The sequence below is a fragment of the Schistocerca cancellata genome, chromosome 7 (assembly GCF_023864275.1).
Source record: "Schistocerca cancellata isolate TAMUIC-IGC-003103 chromosome 7, iqSchCanc2.1, whole genome shotgun sequence".
Taxonomy (NCBI): Eukaryota; Metazoa; Arthropoda; class Insecta; order Orthoptera; family Acrididae; genus Schistocerca; species Schistocerca cancellata.
In genome coordinates this window covers 244,686,673-244,704,431 of record NC_064632.1, presented here as the reverse complement: position 1 = coordinate 244,704,431, position 17,759 = coordinate 244,686,673, and the positions used below count along the sequence as shown (strand labels likewise).

The 17,759-nt window shown below is 42.3% G+C and overlaps 1 protein-coding gene across 3 annotated transcripts in view; it reads left to right on the top strand.

Moving 5' to 3' along the window:
- Positions 1-17,759, top strand: part of LOC126092587 (sister chromatid cohesion protein PDS5 homolog B-B) — a 177,438-nt gene that overhangs the window by 117,222 nt on the left and 42,457 nt on the right. For all 3 annotated transcript variants that reach the window (XM_049908278.1, XM_049908276.1, XM_049908277.1), the window contains exons 17-18: positions 3,163-3,286; positions 16,833-17,052. In XM_049908278.1, the coding sequence (XP_049764235.1) occupies positions 3,163-3,286; positions 16,833-17,052 (344 nt within the window). The remainder of the gene's footprint in view (positions 1-3,162; positions 3,287-16,832; positions 17,053-17,759) is intronic.

Sequence of the window (17,759 nt, the reverse complement as noted above, 5' to 3'; positions counted from 1 at the left end):
CTTACGACTCGAACCAAACTACTGTGGCTGTATCGTCATTCAATCGACCTAAATTGTGTTTCATATTACAATGGACCAACTTTGTTTCGCTTTGGAGGTGCGGCCTAAAACTTTTCTCTCCCCTTGAATTTCGAGTCTCAAATTTCAGGTGCGGCTTAGATTCGGAAATTTTTTTTTTCCTTTATTTCGAGTCTCATTTTTCAGGTGCGGCTTAGATTCGAGTGCAGCTTAGATTCGAGTAAATACGGTAGTGCTTGTTTTGCCACATGTCGGTATCTGAGACGAGATGAGCTCTACATACCAGAAAGTTTGAAATGCTACTGTGTTGTGCGGAGTGATGACAGTGTGTGGCCTGCAAATATAACTCTGTTTGCTTCAGTTTGTTGTAGACCCTATGTCCCAGTGTACCATCGATTTTTCTTCTAACCATGACACTCAGGAATGATGAGATGACATCTTTTTCCATTTCCATGGTGAACTGAATACTCGGATGGAGTGAGTTCAAATGTGAAAAAACATAGGTAATGTCTGTACTCCATGAAGCCACACCACAAATGTATCATCTACAAGCTGCCAGAAGCAGACATATTGGGGACTTGCTAACTGCAGTGCCTTTTCCTCATTGTCTTCCATAAAATACTTGGCCACCATGGGAGACAAAGAACTTCCCATGGCAACACCATCCAGTTGTTTGAAATACTAGTTGTTGAATAAGAAATAAATTGAGTGTAAGAACATGTTTAAACAATGCCACAATGTCTTTCTCAGACTTACTGCTGATAAACACTAATGAGTCCTGTAGAGGTATTTTCACGAATAAAGATGTAATCAAAGCTAACCAAAAGATATGACTGCTGTAGTTAAAGCGTCTTCAGTCATCCTATGGAGTCTCTGAATTTCAGATGTGATAATCACGTGTGCTTACAAGGGGTCCCTACAATGAAGTAAGACGTTTAGCCAGGGAATAGGTAGTGGCTCCAGCGTTGCCTGGGCGAAGAGAAGACCCATTCTTTTGGATCTTCGGTAGGTCATACAGTCTTCAGTTAGCTGCAGCCTGTTGTTGCAGATGCTCGATAATGATAGTCAGAATAGAACTCTTGAGAAGGTCTAAAGTTTTTCTCTGAATTTTGCATATGCAGAATTGTCAAGCAGTGCCTGTATCTTGCCATTGTACGGAGTTGGTGACAGAAGGACGGTGGTTTTCCACTTGTCGGCAGATAAAATAATGAGGTCTTCGTCTGCTCTGAAGTTAAGCAGAGCCTTCCTTTCTGCTGATGTGATATCAAACTTTTTAGATGGGGCTCGCATTAAAATTTAGTTTGGCAGGTGTCCCTCCTAGTCTGTTTTATTACTTGGAAAACCGCTATGTCGTCTAAGATCTTATGTATGAGATTAAACATACTGGGCAAACTTGTCGAACCATGCAACAACATTATGTTGAAGACCATCATGGACCAATAAATCAGTGGTAGTGGAGCATTGCCTGAACACAAGACATTGCATGTTTACAATAAGACAGAAGTTTAATCCTCAGTGTCATTATTCTGCGTTTGTGTCCTTAAGGAGGCCTTACATATCTGTACAGCAGACAATCAACAGGGATGTAGGTTTTCAGTTAAGCACTGCCTGGAATACAGACTGGCTGCCATTAAAATAAAACAGGAGAAACAAGAACCTCTGTTTCATGACAGGACACAGCTCTTTGCAGAGATTTATAATTCATCTTTTAACCACAGGGTATCTGGTAACACGGTCATTGCCCACTGTGCACATGGAATGCCTCTCATTGGCTCCTGGTATGATCATATAATGTTGATCGTCGGTAAAGCAGATGCCAGACTGAGATTCATTGGAAGAATCCTAAGGAAATGCAATCCGAAAACAAAGGAAGTAGGTTACAGTATGCTTGTTCGCCCACTGCTTGAATACTGCTCAGCAGTGTGGGATCCGTACCAGATAGGGTCGATAGAAGATATAGAGAAGATCCAATGGAGAGCAGCGCACTTCGTTACAGGATCATTTAGTAATCGCAAAAGCGTTACGGAGATGATAGATAAACTCCAGTGGAAGGCTCTGGAGGAGAGACGCTCAGTAGCTCGGTACGGGCTTTTGTCAAAGTTTCGAGAACATACCTTCACCGAAGAGTCAAGCAGTATATTGCTCCCTCCTACGTATATCTCGCGAAGAGACCATGAGGATAAAATCAGAGAGATTAGAGCCCACACAGAGGCATACCGACAATCCTTCTTTCCATGAACAATACGAGACTGGAATAGAAGGGAGAACCGATAGAAGTACTCGAGGTACCCTCCGCCACACACCGTCAGGTGGCTTGCGGAGTATGGATGTAGATGTAGATAGATGTAGGAGTCACTATGAGCACTGCTTTCATCCAACTCTGAGCATCTACCTGTGCATACGTATTTCCTGCTCCTCACTTGATAATTTTAGTGGCCACTGCAAATTTGGCATCAGTTGCCTCTTGCAGTTGTGACAACAGCAACTACCACCACCTGAAGATATCAAATAATTCCATGGATGAAATATTGTGGGATTTGCACAATATTATCAGGCAGTAAAGGCAAACACAAGAAGTGTATTTGCAACAATCCACTGGGAAATCCTAAAAAGTCACACATGCAAGGGCAACTTTGCTGCTTATCATTGATGACTGTAATGCATGGTAAAGTGTAGAGTATTCATGAAGATGGGGATATCGAGTTGTTGTTGTTGTTGTTGTTGTTGTTGTTGTTGGTGGTGGTGGTGGTGGTGGTGATATGCAGGGTGATTCAGAACTACTGTACATTCACTTTTACTCAAAAACATTGTATTCTATTCTGCATCATCAAAGTGGTCTCCAAATTAAGTACCAAAAGAAAGACAAAAAGAAAAAAATTTTGGAAATTTTGACACGCAAGCAACAAATGATTTTGGGTCCAAGTATCATGCAATACTTATTTGAGTGTTACTGAGAGGGGTAAAAAGAACACACAATGCATTGAACCATGTAGCTTACTGAATAGTGCCAGTTCCATCACATGTAGTTTAAGGTATTGTTTGTGTAGTTCTTCATAATGTAACACTGCATCTTTGGTTTGTCATTATTATTTGTCTTTATTGCTTTTGTGTTACAATTATATTACTGTTGTTGATCTTTCACAGTAAAGCAGAAATGGCTTGGCTGCGATTAGGAGCGGGCTGTGCTATGCTGAAAATATGTGAACAGAAGGGTGTTGGAGATCAGTACAGTGCAGAACAGTTTTACAACCTGTCACGCCTCATGACGGTAAGAAATTGCTCTACCATAACCATTACAAAAGTGAGCTGTTCATGCAAGAATTTTGTAAAGCATACCTACCAGCTCTCCCGGTGTGGGTGGGAGAGTCTCAGTTTCCCACTTTTTCTCCTGCCTCCCGGTTATTCCATTATTTCTCCTGATTCTTCCATTATTTCTCCCAATTTTTAGCTAATTATTGTTCTGCTTTGAAAACTTACAATTTGCTTTGCAGCCGTTTATAAAAAATCTTTCACTCATTAGGCTTTTTAATCAATATACAAGGTGTGTGAGAAAAGTAATGCGACTGACAACACTGAGTGATTTGGCAGTACTGTGTGTGCTCATGCTTTCCAGATGTTGAGTCCAAGTTAATTTGTGAGAGCACTATCAGTAAAGTTTTGTGTGTGTGTGTGTGTGTGTGTGTGTGTGTGTGTGTGTGTGTGAAAATGGAACAGTGGAATTTAGAGCAGTTTTACGCAATTGAGTTTGGTGTTAAACTTGGAGAATATGCGAGTGTGATCTTTTGAAAAATTTAAACAAGTTTTTCACTGGCAGAAACATTTTGGAAGGCCAAGAATGTATTGAAGATGAACCTTACTCAAGGATACCTTTAACTTCAAAAACACATGGAAATATAAAATGTGTGTCTTAACAATAAGGATTATGGGTGGTCCATTAAACTTAAAACACTTTTACTGTACATCAAACATTGACTGAAGGTTTGCAAGTGCAAAAGGTTGGTGCCAGAATGGTGCTGAAAAACCTCATAACTGAGCAGAAGGACAACCGAAGAAACGTATGTGTTGATCTTGAGAAGACACCCAATGACCACTAATGATTCAATAATGTGATTACGGGTGAAGAATCCTGGCAGTTTGAGTATGATCCTTAGTCAAAGCGGCAAAGTGAGGAGAGCGCACTGAAATATCTCCTCGACCGAGAAAAGCTCGAATGAGCAAATCAAAGGTGAAAACAATGCTGTGTTGATGTGCATTTTTGACACTAGGGGTACCGTGCATAAAACATTTTTTCCTCCAGAACAAACTGTCACCCAAGTGTTTACAAATATGTCCTTGGAAGGCTCAAGAATAGCTTGAATCAATTGAGACTGGGCATTGCACACAAGTGGATGCTGCATCATGATGGCACCCCATGTTACATGGCCATTTCTGCCATAGAATGTTTTACCTCAAAAGGCATTCCTGTTGTTCCACAGCCCCCTTTCGCCTGATCCGAGTCCTTGTGATTGTTACTTTCCTCAAAGTTGAAAAATGTCTTAGCCGTCTTTTTTGAACTCTGGAGAACATTCAAAATAATTTTGCCAACATGTTAAAGAGCCTACTAGTTGAAACCTTTCAGTGCTACCACCAAGACAGGAAACAACGCCTTCAGTGGTGTATAGCTGCCGAAGGGAACTGCTTTGAAGTGGACGTTATTGCTGTTTGAAGAAAATAAAAACATTGGGAAATAAAAAGTCAGTATTGTTACTTTTCACACACACCTCATACATATCGAAGTTCATAGATCTCAGGAAGTCATGCGAGACATCTGTTTCAGTTGGTATTCTCCCTTCTCCGTGCACATTTTGCAGAATGTATAAGCATATTGTTCAGTGTTGTGCACTGTTTGGACTTGATTCTGTGTGTTGTCAGTATGTTTAAGTGAAGTCGCTCATCATAGACTTTTTGATATTCAATATAAATCTTAAGCTGCTGAATCTGTCTTCCCCTTAGTCGTTATTAGAAGTATTGTGGCTGTTGGTCTAGTGGTCAAGTGCACCGAAAGGTTGTGGGTTTGTCTGTCATTAACCTAGCCTTCATCTCACAGTGACGTGAAGATTCACTTGTAACTTCATGTAGTTCAAATTCTTTTGTTGACATGTAGGTCCCCTTTCCCCACTGGAATCACTGTAGTAAGTTAGGCACGTGATTTGCTGGAAGTCTTGCCCAGTTGAAAGACTTGCGCCAGGTCATTGAGCCACACGAAATTGTTCTATTTATTATTATTATTATTATTATTATACATCAATTGTACACAAATACAGGATCTTACAAATGACGTTGATGAGTGGCAGCAGTATGTCAAAGAAAATTGACTGCTGTGTATAGGATCCCATTAAAACCTAGGGTCAAACATGATGCTATAAAAAGCTGGCCTAATCCGTGACCTGAAGCTTTTGTTGGCAACCCACATAACATGCAGATTGCATGAAAACAGACAAAGAAAGAATACTAAAGTGTAGTGCAGGAACAACAATAAGAAAACAGGTCATACCCACAAACAAGTTGACATGCTGCAAATACAGAAGGGACATTAAAGATTGATTATAAGCAAGAAACTTACCAAAAATAGAGGTAGGTACTATCGTGGGAAGTATGCACCAGAATGCCCAAGCTCAAGTAAGAAACACTAGTAATTGACCAGCAAGTGGCGTGGGCTTGCACAATGAAAAGTGTGCGTGGACATTGAAGTGGGAACAATATGAAATGGGTGTGTCAAACTCTTGCAGAGTAGACAAGAGGGCTGAGTAGCTACCCTTAAAATTAGTATTCAATACAACTTTTAATATATGCCTAATTGAATGTAGGATGCCATAGGTCAGTAAGTATATTTTCCTTTTGACATCTTCAGAATGTGATGCAATTATTTAAACAATCTACACTTGTTTACCAATTTGTTTCGTAAAGTATTGATACCATGCATAAATGAAGTAATCACCTGTGTGTGTGTGTGTGTGTGTGTGTGTGTGTGTGTGTGTGTGTGACCTATCAAAACTGCACATTGCATTACATTTTGCGGGATTATGCCAAGAAAGAAAAGTTATTTATCTTGTGAAGGAAAGTTGCTACTCACCATATAGCGGTGATATTGAGTTGTGATAGGCACAACAAAAAGATTCACACAATTATGGTTTTCGGCCATTAAGGCCTTTGTCAGCAGTACACACACACACACAAACAAACACATCTTGCACACACGTCTGCAGTCTCAGAGAGCTGAAACTACACTGCAAGCAGGAGCACCATTGCGTCATGGGAGTGGTGACAAGATGGTGGGGAGGGGGTAAGTAGCAGAAAGGAGAGAAATAAAAATTAAAATACTGGGTGTGGCAGTGAAATGACGGCTGTGTAGTGCTGGAATGGGAACAGGGAGGGGGCTGGATGGGTGAGGACAGTGACTAACGAAGGTTGAGGCCAGGAGGGTTACGGGAATGTAGGATGTATTGCAGGGAAAGTTCCCACCTGCACAATTCAGAAAAGCTGGTGGAAGGATCCATATATCACAGGCTGTGAAGCAGTCATTGAGATGAGGGGTATCATGTTTGGCTGCGTGTTCAGCAACAGGGTGGTCCACTTGTTATTTGGCCACAGTTTGTTGTTGACCATTCATGCGGACAGACAGCTTGATGGTTGTCATGCCTACATAGAATGCAGCACAGTGATTGCAGCTTAGCTTGTAAATCACATGACTGGTTTCACAGGTAGCCCTGCCTTTGATGGGATAGTTGATGTTAGTGATGGGACTGGAGTAGGTGGTGGTAGGAGGATGTATGGGGCAGGTCTTGAATCTATGTCTATTACAGGGGTATGAGCCATGAGGTAAGGGTTTGAGAGCAGGGGTTGTGTAAGGATGGACGAGTATATTGTGTAGGTTCTTTTTGTTGTGCCTATCGCGACTCAGCATCTGCACTATATGGTGAGTAGCAACTTTCCTTCTCCGGTATTGTGACATTCCATCCTGGATTTTCCATTGTTTGAGTTATTTATCTTGGGTAGGTGAATTGCTTCCTTACATTTTTTAGAGTGGTCATGGTAGTCTAGCAGGTAGAGCACTAGGCACTGGCACTGAAGGTCACAGGTTCAATCCTGGAGAAAGGTGGGGATTTTTCCTGGTTCCAGTCCTTCAGGACAACCCAAGGTCCACTCAGTCTGCTATCAAATGAACATTTTGTTTTGGCAAAAACCAACAGCATGAACAAACTTCAAAACAGCACATGACACTGTGCTGCGTGTTGTTATTTACAACTGGTTTCAGTCAAACCATTTTCATGGCAGCTATATGACACACAAAAATAGACCAAATGTTACAATGAAAATAAAACATGAAATTCACAGATGACGACCAAATACTTGCGAAAAATGTTACAGTTGTGTTGTATGTTATACATGTCTTGATAAGGTTAGCCAGAAATGCATGGACTGCCACTACCTCAAAAGACATTACACAGATCAATGCCAACAAACACATAATGAACATTGTGACTGAGTGGAAAAGTGGCAGCAAGTTCTGTATAAACTGAAAGCAAAACAAGTCAAAGAGGTCAAGAGACAAAGAACAACAACATGGAAAATCTAAGGATGTTGTCATTAAATAACTATGTGATCATTGAATTACACTCTCCAACTACGTACAGTTGTAATTGAAATTCATATTTCACAATGATAAGGATGAAATAAAATATAAAATTACAGATATACAAGATTTTATGAACATGAAAATGCAAAATAGTTTTCAGCCTTTCAGTAAACGTAACCATTTGTGGAATATCAATTAGTGTGATTACATAAATGTAATTGGAACACAAAAATAGTACGAAAATTGCATACCTTTTGCATCACTTGGAAAAATATAAAATAAATATAGAGTATGTAGATGAACAACAAAAAAGCCAAGTCTGTACATGTGTTTTGTATTTCTCCAAGTGATGCAAAAAGTGTGCAATTTTCATAATATTTTTGTTATCTTCTTAAATGTAATCGCATTACAGAGAATGTAGATAAAGTGCATCTAAAATTGTATGAATGCAACCAAAAGCCAATAATCTATATTCATTTTTAATTTTTCCAAGTATGCAATTTTCGTACTATTTTTGTGATCCACTTAAATTTACTTAATCGTGTTAATTCATATTCCACGAGTGATTAATTTACTCAAAGGCTGAAGACTATTTTGTGTTTTCATTTTCGTTAAATCTTGTATACCTGTAATTTTATATTTCACTTCATTCTTATCATTGTGAAATATTAATTACAATTAGAACTGTACATAGTGAGACAGTGTGATTCAGTAATAAAACAATGATTTAATGACAACATCCTTAGGTTTGGCATGTTATTTCTCTCTGACTCTTGTGGTCTTTGACTTGTTTTGTTTTCAGATTATAAATAACTTGTTGTTACTTTTCCACTCAGTCCTCATCTTGATTTTGTGTTAGGTCACATTTGTCAAAATTGATTTATCTAATGTCTTTTGATGTTAGAGGCATTCCACGTATTTCTCGTTAACTTCATCTCAAGACATGTATGACATATATCTAAAAACAAAGATGATGAGACTTACCAAACAAAAGTGCTGGCAGGTCGATAGACACACAAACAAACACAAACATACACACAAAATTCAAGCTTTCGCAACAAACAGTTGCTTCGTCAGGAAAGAGGGAAGGAGAGGGACAGACGAAAGGATGTGGGTTTGAAGGGAGAGGGCAAGGAGTCATTCCAATCCCGGGAGCGGAAAGACTTACCTTAGGGGGAAAAAAGGACAGGTATACACTCGCGCGCACACACACACACACACACACACATATCCATCCGCACATACACAGACACAAGCAGACATTTGTAAAGCCAAAGAGTTTGGGCAAAGATGTCAGTCGAGGCGGAAGTACAGAGGCAAAGATGTTGAAAGACAGGTGAGGTATGAGTGGCGGCAAATTGAAATTAGAAATTAGCGGAGATTGAGGCCTGGCGGATAGTGAGAAGAGAGGATATGCTGAAGGGCAAGTTCCCATCTCCGGAGCTCTGACAGGTTGGTGTTAGTGGGAAGTATACAGATAACCCGGATGGTGTAACACTGTGCCAAGATGTGCTGGCTGTGCACTAAGGCATGTTTAGCCACAGGGTGATTCTCATTACCAACAAACACTGTCTGCCTGTGTCCATTCATGCGAATGGACAGTTTGTTGCTGGTCATTCCCACATAGAAGGCTTCACAGTATAGGCAGGTCAGTTGGTAAATCACGTGGGTGCTTTCACACATGGCTCTGCCTTTGATCGTGTACGCCTTCCGGGTTACAGGACTGGAGTAGGTGGTGGTGGGAGGGTGCATGGGACAGGTTTTACACTGGGGGCGGTTACAAGGGTAGGAGCCAGAGGGTAGGGAAGGTGGTTTGGGGATTTCATAGGGATGAACTAAGAGGTTACGAAGGTTAGGTGGACGGCGGAAAGACACTCTTGGTGGAGTGGGGAGGATTTCATGAAGGATGGATCTCATTTCAGGGCAGGATTTGAGGAAGTCGTATCCCTGCTTTCTAGTTCACCTTTATCTCTCCCCATATATTTTTATATTTATTTTCATTTTCATTTCAGCCTCATGTTACACTTTCCACCTTCTAATACCATGTCACCCTCACAACACCTCCACCACGACCCCATTAAGTTTTATTTACATTCCCTTCATGCGGCTTTTCGCGGATGATGCTGTAGTATACAGAGAAGTTGCAGCATTAGAAAATTGTAGCGAAATGCAGGAAAATCTGCAGCGGATAGGCACTTGGTGCAGGGAGTGGCAACTGACCCTTAACATAGACAAATGTAATGTATTGAGAATACATAGAAAGAAGGATCCTTTATTGTATGATTATATGATAGCGGAACAACACTGGTAGCAGTTACTTCTGTAAAATATCTGGGAGTATGCGTGCGGAACGATTTGAAGTGGAATGACCATATAAAATTAATTGTTGGTAAGGCGGATACCAGGTTGAGATTCATTGGGAGAGTCCTTAGAAAATGTAGTCCATCAACAAAGGAGGTGGCTTACAAAACACTCGTTCGACCTATACTTGAGTATTGCTCATCAGTGTGGGATCCGTACCAGATCGGGTTGACGGAGGAGATAGAGAAGATCCAAAGAAGAGCGGCGCGTTTCGTCACAGGGTTATTTGGTAACCGTGATAGCATTACGGAGATGTTTAACAAACTCAAGTGGCAGACTCTGCAAGAGAGGCGCTCTGCATTGCGGTGTAGCTTGCTCGCCAGGTTTCGAGAGGGTGCGTTTCTGGATGAGGTATCGAATATATTGCTTCCCCCTACTTATACCTCCCGAGGAGATCACGAATGTAAAATTAGAGAGATTAGAGCGCGCACAGAGGCTTTCAGACAGTCGTTCTTCCCGCGAACCATACGCGACTGGAACAGGAAAGGGAGGTAATGACAGTGGCACGTAAAGTGCCCTCCGCCACACACCGTTGGGTGGCTTGCGGAGTATAAATGTAGATGTAGATGTAGATGAAACATGCCTTCGCCCTAGCCAGATTACACTCCCATATTTTATTTTCTCAGGCTTGTCTGACATTTGGCATCGCCCCCAAAGGCCTCACACTTAAAGTTCCCATCTCTGGCTGCAACCCTTCTTTCCATCAGTCCCTATACCAGTTCCAAACTGAACAATCCATTGCCCTCACCCACCTAATCCTTCACCTACACATCAACTCAGCCAATGAACACACCCGTCAACTCCTATCCTTAATAAAAGTCCTCAATCTTTCCTCTCCCACATCCACACCGGCTGTTCAGAGCATCCTCCTACAGGCCAACCGCAAATTAGAACAGCATGCCACCCTCCACCTTAAAAAACTATCCAATCTCCTGGTTTCCCACCTCCGGAAAGGCAACTCACTCACCCTTCACAACCTTTCCAGCAAACCTCAACCTCCTCTCATTGCACACAAACCCAGTCTCTCCCATCTACTCAATCTCCCACTTCCAGCTCCACTCCCCCCAAAACCTCAAAATTCCAATCAACACAATCTGGAACCACAACACCCTAATTCAGTAGTTAACCTTTCCTCCAAACCTCTCTCCCAATCCGAAACCTCTGTCCTATCCAAAGGCCTCACCTTCAGCCCCACTCCCAGATTCAACCAAACAGCCCTCGTCAAAGATTTACTGTCCTACACCCATACTCTCTGCTGGAAATATCACTTTGCCACGAAGAAAAATGATCCTAATCCTACTCCTAATGATCCAACTCCCCAAGACACTATCCAAATTGAACCCTGCCTGGAACAGTTCCGTCCTCCGTCACAGCGGGACCCACCTCCTCTTCCTCAAAATCACCCTCTCCAAACCTTCCAGGAATTTCTGACTTCCAGCCTTGCCTCTCAATCCTTCTTAAAAAACCTTAATCCTACTCCCAACATCACCACTGCTGAAGCCCAGGCTATCTGTGATCTGAAGGCTTGACCGATCCATTGTCATTCTTCCGGCGGACAAGGGTTCCACGACCGTGGTACTTGATCGTCGGGAGTATGTGGCTGAGGGACTGTGTCAGCTTTCAGACAACACTACTTACAAAGTTTGCCAAGGTAATCCCATTCCTGATGTCCAGGCGGAGCTTCAAGGAATCCTCAGAACCTTAGGCCCCCTACAAAACCTTTCACCTGACTCCATCAACCTCCTGACCCCACCAACACCCTGCACCCCTACCTTCTACCTAAAATTCACAAACCCAATCATCCCGGCCGTCCCATTGTAGCTGGTTACCAAGCCCCCACAGAATGCATCTCTGCCTACGTAGATCAACACCTTCAACCCATTACATGCAGTCTCCCATCCTTCATCAAAGACACCAACCACTTTCTCGAACGCCTGGAATCCTTACCCAGTCTGTTACCCCCGGAAACCATCCTTGTAACCATTGATGCCACCTCCTTATACACAAATATTCCGCATGTCCAGGGTCTCGCTGCGATGGAGCACTTCCTTTCACGCCGATCACCTGCCACCCTACCTAAAACCTCTTTCCTCATTACCTTAGCCAGCTTCATCCTGACCCACAACTTCTTCACTTTCGAAGGCCAGACATACCAACAATTAAAGGGAACAGCCATGGGTACCAGGATGGCCCCCTCGTACGCCAACCTATTCATGGGTCGCTTAGAGGAAGCCTTCTTGGTTACCCAGGCCTGCCAACCCAAAGTTTGGTACAGATTTATTGATGATATTTTCATGATCTGGACTCACAGTGAAGAAGAATTCCAGAATTTCCTCTCCAACCTCAACTCCTTTGGTTCCATCAGATTCACCTGGTCCTACTCTAAATCCCATGCCACTTTCCTTGATGTTGACCTCCACCTGTCCAATGGCCAGCTTCACACGTCCGTCCACATCAAACCCACCAACAAGCAACAGTACCTCCATTATGACAGCTGCCACCCATTCCACATCAAACGGTCCCTTCCCTACAGCCTAGGTCTTCGTGGCAAACAAATCTGCTCGAGTCCGGAATCCCTGAACCATTACACCAACAACCTGAAAACAGCTTTCTCATCCCGCAACTACCTTCCCGACCTGGTACAGAAGCAAATAACCAGAGCCACTTCCTCATCTCCTCAAACCCGGAACCTCCCACAGAAGAACCCCAAAAGTGCCCCACTTGTGACAGGATACTTTCCGGGACTGGATCAGACCCTGAATGTGGCTCTCCAGCAGGGATACGACTTCCTCAAATCCTACCCTGAAATGAGATCCATCCTTCATGAAATCCTCCCCACTCCACCAAGAGTGTCTTTCCGCCGTCCACCTAACCTTCGTAACCTCTTAGTTCATCCCTATGAAATCCCCAAACCACCTTCCCTACCCTCTGGCTCCTACCCTTGTAACCGCCCCCAGTGTAAAACCTGTCCCATGCACCCTCCCACCACCACCTACTCCAGTCCTGTAACCCGGAAGGCGTACACGATCAAAGGCAGAGCCACGTGTGAAAGCACCCACGTGATTTACCATCTGACCTGCCTACACTGTGAAGCCTTCTATGTGGGAATGACCAGCAACAAACTGTCCATTCGCATGAATGGACACAGGCAGACAGTGTTTGTTGGTAATGAGGATCACCCTGTGGCTAAACATGCCTTGGTGCACGGCCAGCACATCTTGGCACAGTGTTACACCGTCCGGGTTATCTGGATACTTCCCACTAACACCAACCTGTCGGAGCTCCGGAGATGGGAACTTGCCCTTCAGCATATCCTCTCTTCTCGCTATCCGCCAGGCCTCAATCTCCGCTAATTTCTAATTTCAATTTGCCGCCGCTCATACCTCACCTGTCTTTCAACAACATCTTTGCCTCTGTACTTCCGCCTCGACTGACATCTCTGCCCAAACTCTTTGCCTTTACAAATGTCTGCTTGTGTCTGTGTTTGTGCGGATGGATGGATGTGTGTGTGTGTGTGTGTGTGTGTGTGTGTGTGTGTGTGTGTGTGTGTGTGTGTGTGTGTGTGTGTGTGCGCTTGCGAGTGTATACCTGTCCTTTTTCCCCCTAAGGTAAGTCTTTCCGCTCCCGGGATTGGAATGACTCCTTACCCTCTCCCTTAAAACCCACATCCTTTCGTCTGTCCCTCTCCTTCCCTCTTTCCTGACGAAGCAACTGTTTGTTGCGAAAGCTTGAATTTTGTGTGTATGTTTGTGTTTGTTTGTGTGTCTATCGACCTGCCAGCACTTTTGTTCGGTAAGTCTCATCATCTTTGTTTTTAGATATATTTTTCCCGCGTGGAATCTTTCCCTGTGTATGACATGTATGACATATGATACACCTGTAATATTTTTCGTAAGTATTTGGTTCTCATCTGTGGATTTTATGTTTTATTTCCATTGTCACATGTGGTCTATTTTTGTTTCTTTAGATAACTGGTGTGAAGATTGCTTAAAACCAAAATTGTTTGCAAATAAGTATTGTTACAGGCAGCACAGTGTCATGTATTTTTTTTAAATGCAATCAAATGTGTACTATACATCTTTCCTGCTGGTGAAAGGTTGTCAGGGCAATGGACTTGCCACCCCATGCGCCCCCCCCCCCCCCCCCCCCCCTCATGCTATGATGAAGAAAGGTAGTACTGTACCTACAGTCAGGCCAGTAGCCCAGTCATGGGCTGTGCAGCACAGACACTTTGATTCACGTTTTCTGGTATTCCTTGTCACCTACAGAGCTTGCTTCAGTTATAGAGGCCAGAATACAATAAACCTATGCTTTTCCGTGTAACTATAAGTCTTTAATGTTTTGAGAAAAAAATGAGGAAAAATACAGAATAGTAGCTTCCTTTTTGTTTCCAAACCATAAACTAAATGAACAGTGTTTTTCTTTGTCAGAACTATTGAGGATGACGACATGTGGAAGCTTCTGTTCTTTCCAGACAAGGCTTTCTAAACTTGCTAAAGAGCCTCAAAGAATGTATTTGGTAATGGGATGCTAGTTATTGTACCTTTTAGTTACTCCATAAAATGATAAACATTATTTATTGGCTTATGATGTGCATTCTTCCTTTTGTACATGTTTACCATCACTATAACTGGAATATACAGGGTGTTTCAAAAATGACCAGTATATTTGGAACGGCAATAAAAACTAAACGAGCAGCGATAGAAGTACACCGTTTGTTGCAATATGCTTGGGACAACAGTACATTTTCAGGCAGACAAACTTTCGAAATTACAGTAGTTACAATTTTCAACAACAGATGGCGCTGCGGTCTGGGAAACTCTATAGTACGATATTTTCCACATATCCACCATGCGTAGCAATAATATGGCGTAGTCTCTGAATGAAATTACCCGAAACCTTCGACAACATGTCTGGCGGAATGGCTTCACATGCAGATGAGATGTACTGCTTCAGCTGTTCAATTGTTTCTGGATTCTGGCAGTACACCTGGTCTTTCAAGTGTCCCCACAGAAAGAAGTCACAGGGGTTCATGTCTGGCGAATAGGGAGGCCAATCCACGCCGCCTCCTGTATGTTTCGGATAGCCCACAGCAGTCACACGATCATCGAAATATTCATTCAGGAAATTAAAGACGTCGGCCGTGCGGTGTGGCCGGGCACCATCTTGCATAAACCACTAGGTGTTCGCAGTGTCGTCTAAGGCAGTTTGTACCGCCACAAATTCACGAAGAATGTCCAGATAGCGTGATGCAGTAATCGTTTCGGATCTGAAAAATGGGCCAATGATTCCTTTGGAAGAAATGGCGGCCCAGACCAGTACTTTTTGAGGATGCAGGGACGATGGGACTGCAAATGGGGCTTTTAGGTTCCCCATATGCGCCAGTTCTGTTTATTGACGAAGCCGTCCAGGTAAAAATAAGCTTCGTCAGTAAACCAAATGCTGCCCACACGCATATCGCCGTCATCAATCCTGTGCACTATATCGTTAGCGAATGTCTCTCGTGCAGCAATGGTAGCGGCACTGAGGGGTTGCCGTGTTTGAATTTTGTATGGATAGAGGTGTAAACTCTGGCGCATGAGACGACACGTGGACGTTGGCGTCATTTGGACCGCAGCTGCAACACGGCGAACGGAAACCCGAGGCCGCTGTTGGATCACCTGCTGCACTAGCTGCGCATTGCCCTCTGTGGTTGCCATACGCGGTCGCCCTACCTTTCCAGCACGTTCATCCGTCACATTCCCAGTCCGTTGAAATTTTTCAAACAGATCCTTTATTGTATCGCTTTTCGGTCCTTTGGTTACATTAAACCTCCGTTGAAAACTTCGTCTTGTTGCAACAACACTGTGTTCTAGGCGGTGGAATTCCAACACCAGAAAAATCCTCTGTTCTAAGGAATAAACCATGTTGTCTAAAGCACACTTGCACGTTGTGAACAGCACACGCTTACAGCAGAAAGACGACGTACAGAATGGCGCACCCACAGACTGCGTTGTCTTCTATATCTTTCACATCACTTGCAGCGCCATCTGTTGTTGAAAATTGTAGCTACTGTAATTTCGAAAGTTTGTCCACCTGAAAATGTACTGTTGTCCCAAGCATATTGCAACAAACGGTGTATTTCTATCGCTGCTCATTTAGTTTTTATTGCCGTTTCAAATATACCGGTCATTTTTGAAACACCCTGTATGTTCCTAGGAGACACAGTTAGAGGCAGGTTTTGCAACAGGCTTGTTTAAATTTGTGAGAGTTAGTGGAAATGAATTCAGTAGGGCTATCGCAGGAGCTAATGAAATTGAAAGAATCCGTTGGTACATCTTTTGTTTCCTTTGACGTAGGGTTTGGAGGAAATTCGTCATTTGTAGCAACTGTGTACATTATCCATTATTCTTCCACATGTCTCTTCCTCTAAATAATGGAAATTCCTGTTTTTATTGCATGTTTGTCAAACCTATGCAAGTTGTTCTAGCTTCTGATAATGGTAAATGGAAGTGTCTGTTGTGCTTAAAATATTTCTGATATTCATTTCGTACTTTCGTTCTGAGTTTGCTTACAGAGCAGTGCTACAGGAGGGGGGGGGATTTTATGAAACCTTGAGTGTATTTATGTAACTGTAAGTTATCAAAAGTAGAATCTTCAAGTTTGTTAATTTGGAGGATGTTATAGATTTAGTTTTTATATATGACCAACTTTTAAGCTACTGTGACAGGCACCTTTGATCACAGTGACTCACCCAGATGAGCTCATCTTGTAACAGTAACTAAAACAGCCACATAAATTGTTTTATTAATATTCAGTTCTAAGAGAAAGTGATTAATTTTGATTTTATTTTCTGCAGGATGAGGTACCGCAGGTGCGTGAAATCTTTGCAACAAAACTACACAAAGGACTTGGACGAGGAATTCCTCAGAAATGTCTCCCACTGGATTTCATGGGTTTCTATGCTCTTGGTGGTATTGAACCCGATAAGAGAATAAAGATGCTTATTAAGCAGAATATGGTTGTAGATATTAATAAAAGAAGAGAATATGTCAAAAGTATCTCCATGGGTGCAATAGGTTAGTACATTAGCATTCGAGTAACTGTATTTATTTGTGTATATGTCTTTCTTTGTTCCAGAATATCTGCTGTTTCTAGGCTCGTCATACAATAGATCTTTTCACTCAACTCTCAAAAGCCATGTGGCGAACAGTGTATTTGCAACTTTCACATTGTTGAAGATCGGAACATTTTATTTCCAGCTGCCGGTGATATTTAAATACTTACAAAGTGTCATCTCAGAGATAGTTAATGCCTGCTTCAGGAATTCAAAGTGTGCTTTGACAGTTTCTACATAAAATAATAAGTCAGTTTTACTGTCTGGTCAAGTAAATTGTGATATGATATTGCCTTTTGCAGTGTTACATCTTTTATACACCTCTTTTACTGACATCCTGCAGGATCAAGAGTGAGGATCCCCTGACCACATCAGGGGGAAATAAATGTTTCATGTTTCAGAATAATTGAAACTAAAATTCATGTTTAGATGTGATAACTGAAATTTTTGGCTGTTATGTTATGCTGACAGCAAAATTAATCAGGTGTCATTAGAACAATACTCCTGTTTGTAGATGTTTCATACATTATAGGCAAGAACATGTTTCAAGTGTGAATCCTTTCAGAGACTTCTGTTTTGGAACACCACAATACTTTAGAACTGATGTAAAAGATTTTAGTGCTCTTCCTGCACCTTTATACTAAGGAATAGGTAGTTAGTCTGCAAACA